The following is a 10922-nucleotide window of genomic DNA, read 5'->3' as shown; positions in this document are numbered from 1 at the left end:
TGGGAATTTTTTTGTTGTTGTTTTGACACAGTTTTGAGGATATTAGCAGGCTGATAACAGAGAAACAAGTATATTTAGCGGCATTGATTTACCACTAGGCAATTCAGCAATATCGTTTGGAAGGACTTGAGTAATTTCTAAAGGAGACAGCAGATTATATGCAGTCCCCACAGAATGAATTTGAGTGGTCCTCATTCCTTCCAGCATGCATATGCTGTTTTTTGTTTTATTGCATCTATATTTTTGTGCAAAATGCTATTCTGTATGCAATAGGAAGCAAGGAGGCTGTAAGTTCTGTTCTTTTTGCATTTATATGTTGTCAGTCAGAAGTAGCTCTTAACGTTTTTGGCATTACCCTGCTGTAGTATCAGTGCAGCGAGAGGAGAATAAAACCTAAATGATACAAAAAAGGGAAATTATCCTGGATGAGAAGCCTGGAGAACAAACAGGAAGAATTAGAGGCCCTGGCACAGTCACTCAGGTATGAGGTGGCTGGAATAACAAAGACTTGGTGGGACGATTCACATAACTGGAGCACCGTCATGGAAGGTTATAAATTGTTTAGGAAGGAGAAACAGGAGAAAAGGAGGAGGAGTTGCACTCTGTGTGAGGGAGCAGTATGATTGCTCAGAGCTCCAGTATGAGGAAGGAGAAAATCCAGTTGAGTGTCTTTGGGTTAAGCTTAGAGCTGGAAGTAACAGAGGTGATGTTGTAGTTGGTGTCTGTTATAGACCGCCAGATCAGGGAGAGGAGATAGATGAGGCTTTCTTCAGGCAGCTTAGTGAAGCTTCCAAATCACAGGCCCTGGTTCTCATGGGAGACTTTAATAATCCAGACATTTGTTGGGAGACCAATACAGCAGCACACAGACAATCCAGGAAGTTTTTGGAGAATGTTGGGGATAACTTCTTGGTACAAGTGCTGAAGGAACCGACCAGGGGCTGTGCGCAACTTGACCTGCTGCTCACAAACAGGGAAGAACTAGTAGAAGAAATACAAGTGGGAGGGAACCTGGGCTGCAGCGACCATGAGATCATAGATTTCAGGATCTGGACGAAAGGAAGAAGGGTGAGCAGTAACATACAGACCCTTGACTTCAGAAGAGCAGACTTTGACTCCCTAAGAGATTGGATAAGCAGGATCCCTTGGGAAATGAAGATGAAGGGGAAAAGAGTTGAAGAGAACTGGAAGTATTTTAAAGAAGTCTTACTGAAGGCACAGGAACAAACAATCCCGCTGCGTAGTAAAAAATGCAAACATGCTAGGCAACCAGCTTGGCTTAACAGGGAAATCCTTAGTCAGCTTAAATTAAAAAAGGATGCATACAAGAAATGGAAACGTGGACAGTTGACTAAGGAGGAGTATAAACGTACTGCTGGAGAATGCCAGGCAGTAATTGGGAAAGCAAAAGCACAATTGGAACTGCAGCTGGCAAGAGATGAGAAGAGTAACAAGAAGGATTTCTACAGGCATGTGAACAATAAACAGGTTATCAGAGAAGGTGTGGGGCCATTACTGGATGAGGGAGGTAACCGAGTGACAGATGATGCAGGAAAAGCTGAAGTACTCAATGCCATTTTTGCCTCAGTCTTCATGGACAAAGTCAACTTCCCCTTGATGGACCTAGATGATGCAGTATGGGAAGGTGGAGGGCAGCCATCTGTGGGGAAGGAACAAGTTCTGAGCTATGTAGAAAAACTAGATGTGCACAAGTCCATGGGTCTGGATTTAATGCACCCCAGGGTACTGAGGGAATTGGCAGAGGTCATTGCTGAACCTTTGGCCATTATTCTTGATGACTCCTGGAGATCGGGGGAGATACCGGATGACTGGAAGAAGGCAAATGTAGTGCCCATCTTTAAAAAAGTAAAGAAGGACAATCCAGGGAACTATAGACCCGTCAGCCTTACCTCAATCCCTGGGAAAATAATGGAAGGAATCCTCAAAGAATCCATTTTGAAGCACTTGGAAGAGGGGAAAGTGATCAAAAGTAGCTAACATGGATTCACCAGGGGCAAGTCCTGCCTGACCAATCTGATTAGCTTCTATGAAGAGGTAACAAGCTCTGTGGACATGGGGAAGTCAGTAGATGTGATATACCTTGACTTCAGCAAGGCTTCTGATACGGTCTCCCACAACATTCTTGTCCATAAGTTAAGGAAATATTGATTGGATCCTTGGACTATAAGATGGATAGAAAGCTGGCTTGATGGTCGGGCCTAACGGGTAGTGGTCAATGGCTCAATATCTGGATGGCGGTCTGTTTCAAGCGGAGTGCCGCAAGGCTCAGTTCTGGGGCCGGTGTTATTCAACATCTTTATTAATGACCTGGATGAGGGACTGGGTTGCACCCTCAGCAAGTTTGCGGATGACACAAAACTAGGGGGAGAGGTAGATACGTTGGAGGGTAGAGAGAGAATCCAGAGTGACCTGGATAAATTGGAGGACTGGGCCAAAAGAAATCTGATGCAGTTCAATAAGGAGAAGTGCAGAGTCCTGCACCTGGGGTGGAAGAATCCCAAACATTGTTACAGGCTGGGGACCGACTGGCTCAGCAGCAGTACGATGGAAAGGGACCTAGGGGTTATGGTGGATGAAAGGCTGGATATGAATAAACAGTGTGCCCTTGTAGCCAAGAAAGCTAACGGCATACTGGGGTGCATTAGGAGGAGCATTTCGAGCAGATCTAGAGAAGTAGTTATTCCTCTTTATTCGGCACTGGTGAGGCCACATCTGGAATATTGTGTTCAGTTTTGGGCCCCCCAGTGTAAAAAGGATGTGGATTTGCTGGAGCAGGTTCGGCGAAGGGCAACAAAAATGATTAAGGGTCTGGAGCACAAGACCTATGAGGATAGGCTGAGGGATTTGGGCATGTTTAGTTTACAGAGGAGAAGACTTAGAGGTGATTTAATAGCAGCCTTCAACGTCCTGAAGGGGAGCTCTAAAAAGGAGAGTGAGAAACAGTTCTGAGTGGTGTCAGATGGCAGAACAAGGAGCAATGGTCAGAAGTTGAAGAGGAAAAGGTGTAGGTTAGATATTAGGAAAAACTACTTCACCAGGCAGGTGGTGAAGCATTGGAATGCGTTGCCTAGAAAGGTGGTGGATTCTCCATCCCTTGAGGTTTTTAAGTCCCGGCTGGACAAGGTCCTTGCTGGGATGACTTAGTAGGGGTTGATCCTGCTTGAAGCAGGGGGCTGGACTAGATGACCTCCTGAGGTCCCTTCCAGCCCTCTGATTCTTTGATCTGAGCTCAGCCTAAGAGAATTGAAGCACATTTGGGTTAGAATGCATTGGCCTGATTCTGACTGCATTTGGATCATGGATCTATGCTGATGGGGGTTGCGAACGGGTGCAAGCAAGATTGAAATCTGGCCTCGTGGTTTCAGGTATACAGTGTTTAATATAACTTACCAACAAAATTACTTCGCTTTTCATTGGCTAATCCTTTGTGGCAGGTGTCATATTCAAATGACTAAAATGGAGTTAAAATATGTTATATGCCTATCTTTGCATTTTGCAATGAAAATGTCTGGAATGAACGTTTTTGTATTGAAATACCATACTAATCACTTCTCAACTTAGAAGCTATTGGCCAGTGTGCTGCAATGCATGCCTGGGTCTAGATTTTCAGAAGTATTTAGGCAAGACACCTAGCAGGATGTACAAAGATGCCTAAACTGGTTAAGCACTTAATTCCTACTAAAATAATTTCTCTGGCACAATCCCATGTCAATACCTGGGTCCTGCATGCATGAGTAGTCTCATTGAAGGCACTGGATCTACTTGTGTGCCTAAAGTAAGTGAGAGACAGGGTAGCTGAGTTAATATGTTTTATCTGACCAATTTCTGTAGTTTGAAGGTACACCCTTCTTTGTGTTTGGAAAAGGAAACAGCACAATGCCTAAGTTAAATACAAGTTGGGACTGACTGATAACGAGAAGGGGGAAGACATATTGGAAACAGTCATTTGATATGAAGCAAGCAATTGCAATCTCTGTGTTCCTTCCACCAGGTTCCATCAGAGAATTTAGTCTAATAAAGAATCTTACATACATACCTCCTCTCTATTTCCTATGGCTAACAGAGATAAAACTCTGCAATAAAGATACAGATATGCATTTTATTTTACACCCCAGGTTTTGCCATTGATCACAGACCCTTCAGCTCCTATGCTCCCAAACTGTGACCGTTTCTCCAGCCTGGCTCTGACCCAGAATTCTTCCTTCTACACCCCACCCTCCAAATTCATATCTCAAACTCTTTCTTCAGGCTCCAGGTCTATCTCAATCCTCCTCTCACATTGCCTGCCAGACTCCATCTCTAGGATCCTCATCCACCCTTCCTCTTACACAGAGCTCTTCACCCCAGTCTCCTATAATCCTTATCCCAGGCTCCGCCACTCCAACTTCTTTTCTGATGGTAGTCCTCCCTTCCCCACTCTGGCTTCCAGTCCCACTCTCCCCTGCCCAGCTCCTTGTCTGAATTCAGTGGTTGAGGCTCCCAATCTGCTGTCTGTTTACCCTCACTGCAGCTCCTAGTCTCTTTTGCCCAGTCAGTTACAGTCTGCCTTACACCCAACATCACCCACTCATGAAATGTCTGTCCCAGTCTCTCCACTTCAAGCTTTGTCCCAATCTACTTCCTCTGTGAGGTCTGCTTCTTGTCCCTTCTGCATTCAGTTCAGGCAGCTTTCTTCTTCAGCAAGGCACAAGTCAGATTAACTGTGTTCTGTCATATGCACAGAGCTACATCAGCTCCTCCTAGATGAGAGAAACAATAGCCAGGAAGTGCTTCTCAGCTCCCACTGCTCTGAGATGGTGCATGCTCAGTGCAAGGAGAATCTTCACAGAATTTAGGCATCACTCTCCCAAAACTTCAAATAAATATGTTTTCCAAAGCTAATAACCTTCCCTAATTTGAGTGACTTTTCATGGGAATGCTACAAGGTGCAACTATTTTTGTCAGATGGGAAGTCCTTGGTCCAAAGCATGGAGTTGCCAGAGCACATCAAACTGGTACGGGTTTTTTTTTCCCCCCACTTGGACTCATTTCTGGAAACAGCAGATTTTACCCGAGAGAGGTTTAAATTCAGACAATTTTTAAATTTCCAATAAGTTATCTGCCAGCTGTATACTTACTCTTCCCCCACCCCATGCCTGTCTCTCTGTCTGTCTCTCTCTCTCTGTGTGGATGCTGGGGAAGTGATATGGGTGATCATTTTACAACTCCATTTGAACTTCCAGACAAGGGGTCTGCAACCAAAATAACAAGAAGAGCCATTTTTTCAAAATCAGTTACAAAATTAATATGTCAAGAGCCACAATGCATGTGAATATGAGACACTCCTTAATAAAAAAAATCAAACTAATTTTCATCACACCTATTTCAAGGAAAGCACACACACATTGAATTGTAGCAGTTAGTTAAGTTGCCCCCATCTCCAGGCTTAACCCACCTCAGACCCCAAATCTGCCCCCATCCCCAAGCTTTACCTCCCCATCCTGCAAACCTGCTCTCTATCCCCAGGCTTAACTCCTCTTATCTCCAAACCACGCCCCCCCATCCTCAAGTTTAACCCCTCAGCCCAACCTCCGCTTCCCCCATCCCCAATATTAACTCTCCTCAGCACCCACAGTTCCTCTGTAGCCACCACCTGCCCTCTGCAGCCGCTGCCTCCCTTCTGCTGCTCCCAGACACCTCCCCCTCCTTGGTGGAGCTGCGCGGCTCTGGCAGGGGCAGGCTCAGCCACTCCTCCCCACAGCTTTCTTGCAGGCTTAATGCTTCCCCCACGTGCAGTGTGGGCAGCTCCCTGCCCTACTGGCTTTCTCTTGTGGGGCTCCCTGCCTTACCGTGGCTTTCTTCTCCAGGGCTCCCTGTCACAGCTGACTGCTCAGAGGCTCTGGAACTGCTGCTGCTTACGTAAAAAAAAAACTGCATTCAGGTGGCCTAATGGTGGGTAACTGAATTTAGCTTGTTTAAGTGGCAGCACTCTCGGGAGCTGCAAGAGGAGTCAGCAGCAGCTGCGCTCAGAGCTGCAAGTGGCTCCTTAAGGAGATGCATGCAGCTTCGGAGATGCAGGTTGCTGACCCCTGTTCTAGACTAATGCAAAGAGAGTACAGTGAGGGCCAGGATTTTGACTCGTCTTCTCTTGATTTGCAATGTATACCTGTTAGTATGGTATCTGTGTTATAATTACACAATTTATATGAAAATAGCACATTTCATAATATGTAAGCATACACTTTGTTTTTAACAAAACCTATTTTGGAGACCATCTCAATTGTTTTTATTCATTTCCATTGGTGTCATGCCCCAACCAGAATCCAACATTACCACTCTTGTTGCCCTAGTGGCTAACATATGTATAGTCATGTAACTTCCCTGGAATATTGTTTTACTAGACTTACCCAGTGTTGCTTAGGTCCTTCAGGGTAGGGGGCTCAGGGTGGAGGACTGCAGTAGTCAAGGCAGGGGGTTGGGAGGTGTGGGGGTGATTCAGGGGAGGGGTGGGTGCAGGGGGATCAGAGCAGGGATGGGAGTACAGAAGTCAGGGCAGGGGTTGGGAGGTGTGCAGGTGATTCAGGGGAGGTGGTGGCGTGCAAGGTTCAGGGCAGGGGGATCAGAGTGGGTTGGGGGTGTAGGAGCTGGGGAAGGGGGTTGGAAGGTTCAGGGCAGGGGGTTAGACTAACCACCAACATTACTGCCCTGGCTGCACTGTCCAGCTGCCAGTGTTGCGCCACAGCCTTCCAGGGCTATCAGGGACACACTTGATTGTTGTCCCTCCATCCCCCCCAGAAGTCATTCTCGAGTACAATTGCCTCTGCTACCAAACCCCCTCCCTTTCCATTTGCTGAGAATCAATCACCTTCCATGAACATCCTATTGTCCTGGCAAAATCCAACCTTGTTTAAGTTAGGAAAAGAGGAAGCTGCATACCAAATTTGGTGGTCCCAGCCCTTACCATTTAGGTGTTCTTGAACAAACTGACACACAGATAGAAACACAAACTCTCTCAAATATAAGTGGACACTCTTATGTCATTAATTAAGTAAATGAAGGTGCATGGGTGACAAAAACATACAAACTTTATTAAGTAGGACTGTGTTGAAAGTAAAGGATGGAGAGGTGAGTCTGCTATCATATCTACCCGAATTCTTCCCATTTTATTTCAGAATTATATCTGTGGCTTGGTGAAATCAGACAAAAACTTGCTATTGACTTAAATGAGCCCGAGATTGGTTTCCTGATCAGGGGCCCACATCTTTCTTTTCAAAAGTCCTAAGGCCCATACTTTTAGGCTTATACATAAGTTTACTCACCTGAGTAACCATTGATTGAAGCAGGACTGCTCTCATAATCACGATGAAGTCATGTGAGCTGCAAAAGACTAAGTATGAAATGGACTGAAAAAATAGCAAATATATCTAAATTCCTTTGTTTTGGCAGATATGTTTTTTTTATTTTGTTATAACATTGCATCTGATTTCTATTCAGAGGATACAGGACAAGTCATTTAAATTAAACCACCAAAACTTATGACTTGCTCTTTTCAGATTAAAGTTGTTTGACAGCCACAAATATTTTTCATTCCTAAACACTACTATTGGAGTCAATGTTTTGCAACTCCTGTCAACCGTTTTGTGCAAAGTGCTGAGCCTCTTCACTTGGGTGTGGTCAAAAAGAGAGTTGTACATACTCAACACTTTCCAGGTTGTGGTCAAAAAGGCAGACCAAGAAGGCCACATTTTAAAACTCAGACTGGAAATTGCTGAGGTTCTTGGCTCACTAAACTCTGATCAGTGAATTCTTCACACCCTCAGCCTCATTCATTAACATTATCTTCCTACAAATTCTAAGTGATTTTTATCATTAGGTTTCCAATATTTGCTGGTTTTATTAAAGCCCGGAGAGATGGGCTTATGAGAGACTTTCTACGTTTTTAAAGTTATTCTTGTGGCCTTACTGACAATCCCAACCATTCAGAAATCCTTAGTCAATGCAGCCCTAAACAAACAAACAAAAACCCCAAGGTTGGGTAGTTCTTTATTGTTCTCCTGTTGAAGCTTTGCAGTCTCAGGTACTCACGGTTTTCTTTGTAGTTATAAAGGTTAAAAATCTTTTTAATGAAAGCTGAAGTATTGAGCATTCAGCTAGGCGGGCGTTAAGAAAAGCAAGAATTAGGAGACTCCTGATCAAAGCCTGAGAGCTAGCAGTGAAAAGCTGGCAGACCTGGCTGCGTGCGCCCTACAGGTTCAAACCCTCCGACCCCTTCCCCCTACCGAGGGGGGAAACCTCTCTCAAACGTACTTAAAAACCAGAGCGCTCGTGAGCTGGGAGCCCGGGGCACGCTTCTGGAAGGACGATCACTGCCCTAGAACCAGCACCACGTGCACCAGGCTGCGAGAGCGCCAGCTGGGCCGGGCCGGGAAGAAGAGAAGTTGTTACAGAAACGGGTTGGAAGGGAGGCGAGCCTCGCTCGGCACTTGGGCTTTGCTTCTCCGGCGAGCGGCAGGTGCCCTCCCGCGGGACCGCGCCGCTCCCTCTAGCGCAGGGCCTGGGCGCTGCACAGCTCGCCTCTTCCCGGTCCCGGGCGGAGCCGCCGCAGCTGCCCACGAGTGGCAGAGGAGGCCGGGGCGAGCCGCCGCGAGCGGCCCTGCGCGCCCATGGAGCGGAAGGTGGCCAGGGAGTTCAGGCACAAGGTAAGAGCGCCGCGCGCTGCGATCGCTGACTTACGGCCCGGCCCGGGGGCGTTTGGCTGGGACTATGGACTCCTGGTATCAATTAACCCGGCTCCGGGGAGAGGTGGGGGTTCCTGGAGCAGCCCTGGACAGGAACCCCCTCCCGGCAGGACTGGAGCTGCGCTGCCGGGCCGGATCTCTAGCTCCAGGCAGGGAAGGTGCCCTGGCGACGGAAACTGCCACCGTCAAAATGTTGCTACGTTGCACCGGCCAACTCGCCTGTCTCCATCTTTTATCCACTGGGTTTGGCCTGGATTGCCGGGCGTGAGACGAGCTGCACCTCCGCACTGTTAACCTGACCAATGTCCCTGGAAACGCCCCCGTACTCCGGGGGGAGAAGAGGGGACTTTGCGAGTTGGTTTAAAACAGTTCGGAGAAAAAAAGTGTCCCTTGAACATAGGTGCTGGAACTAGCGGCAGCACCTTCTGACTCGAAATGGTTCCCTTGATGAACAGAGCTGATAGTTGGCTCAGTGGCTCTCTGCACTCCCAGTTATACAAATTGTTCCAGAACCCCTGCTTTGGAAGGAGGGAGACTTGGCAGGGCTCTGTTTGTTTATTCTATTCTTCCATCGAATTGTATCCAGTCTGTACTATCCCGTTGGCAAGGGAGAAAGTAAACCCAGGCCCCAAAGCCCAAGGCCAAATAATTGTCATTTGCAGTAAGAACATCAAGAAGTCCTGTGGCATCTTATAGACTAACAGATATTTTGGAGCATAAGCTTTCATGGCAAAGACCCACTTCGTCAGCACAGGACTTCTTGCTGTTTTTGAAAATACAGAATAACACAGCTACTTCTCTGATACATTTGAAGTAAGGAGCATTAGTGGTCAATGTCCAAAAAAAATTCTGTTTGATCTTCATGTTTGTGTGCCCAGTTGACCATGTGCTAATATTCTTTACGTACGGTATCTAGCAACTAAATTTGTGTGTCAGATCAGGCTATCATCTACCCTCCCAACTGTGCATTCAGTGAGGCCCATCATTGTGTGTGCAAACATCTGCTTTTGAAAAGTGGAGTCTTGAAGTGGTGCTCAACCTTAAGCAACAACTTAAAATATCATTCAAGTTTCCAGCGCACTGCAGCTTTTAAAGATCTTCTCTGTCAGGCAACTGATTTTTGCAGGTCCCCTGGGTAGCTTTTGAAGAGGGGAGACATGATTTTTGTAAATATAAAAGTGTAATAAAATACATCAATTAGAATGAGGTAGTAAGACCCAGGTGAAGAACCTATAGGGGACCATAAATTAAGACTCTGAATATATTTTTATATTAAAACATCCAAATGATTACAAATGGCTAGTAAACTGTCTGCCTTGCTACCAGCTTTGTCTTTAACTCTGGGTTGGGTTGGGCAACAGATCTGATAGGCCTGTATCTATGAGGCAATAATTACGGTCTTGAACATTGGACTCTATTCCCTTTTATGTTGGCAGTAATTTAAGTCTTACTGGTCATCTGTTTTCATGCAAGTAATCTTTACTTTTAGCAAACTTCAGTGAAGGGAAACAGGATGAATGTGACAGTAATGACTATTCACCTAACAATAGAATTTCAGGATGAGACCTCTTGATTAAACTGATGAATCAGCATTGTTTTAGTGATGCAGTAACATTAGTTTTAGTCCTGTGTTGCATCCATAGGTTCAAATATTTATTCTTTTGAGTTAGAACAATAAAACATGCACTTAAACAGGTAGTGTCTCCTATCAGTCATATGAAATTTGCATTTGATTACTCGGTTCATTGTTTCCACCAAGCAGAAGCTGTGAATATAAATTATTGACTAGTGCCTTAGTCTCCTCTAAGTCTTCTCAAAAGGCCAGGAGAAACAAATAACCCCAGTAGTATGCTTTGAAAGTTTAACTGTTCTGTATGTTACTCGTTGGTCTGCTGACAACTGAGGGTGGGTGGTAAAATGGGCAGTTGGTCTGGGCCCAAGGCTCTGGCCACCACCATTGGCACAGGTGCAGAGGCATGGGTCAGAGACTTGGACCCTTTAAATCACGGCTGGAGAATAGCACGGCACACTCCTGGAAGCAGTAAGGGCTGGGGGTTACATGGTGCTGGCTGCCCTCAACCCCGCCCCTTCCAGAAGCTCAGAGCTGCCCTCACCACCCTGCCTAGGGGTCTGCAGAGGCTAATGGCTCACTTGTTTACTTGCATTGATATTACATAACTGATA

At 46.0% G+C, this 10922-nt stretch overlaps 1 protein-coding gene and 1 long non-coding RNA gene across 2 annotated transcripts in view; one reads left to right on the top strand and one right to left on the bottom strand.

Moving 5' to 3' along the window:
• Positions 1-4117: 4117 nt before the first annotated feature.
• LOC142014099 (uncharacterized) lies at positions 4118-5902 on the bottom strand. The gene is made up of 3 exons (XR_012645860.1): positions 5850-5902; positions 5139-5252; positions 4118-4760 (listed from the first exon to the last, which is right to left on the bottom strand). It is a non-coding gene; the product is annotated as an uncharacterized LOC142014099 (long non-coding RNA).
• Positions 5903-8601: 2699 nt separating this feature from the next.
• The window catches only part of USH1C (USH1 protein network component harmonin), a 109880-nt gene continuing 107559 nt past the window's right edge, over positions 8602-10922 (top strand). The window contains exon 1 of the mRNA XM_074999043.1: positions 8602-8699. Within this exon, the coding sequence (XP_074855144.1) occupies positions 8664-8699 (36 nt within the window). The 5' untranslated portion in view covers positions 8602-8663. The remainder of the gene's footprint in view (positions 8700-10922) is intronic.

This window comes from Carettochelys insculpta, chromosome 6 (genome assembly GCF_033958435.1).
Source record: "Carettochelys insculpta isolate YL-2023 chromosome 6, ASM3395843v1, whole genome shotgun sequence".
NCBI lineage: Eukaryota > Metazoa > Chordata > Testudines > Carettochelyidae > Carettochelys > Carettochelys insculpta.
This window is presented reverse-complemented; position numbering and strand designations above follow the sequence as displayed.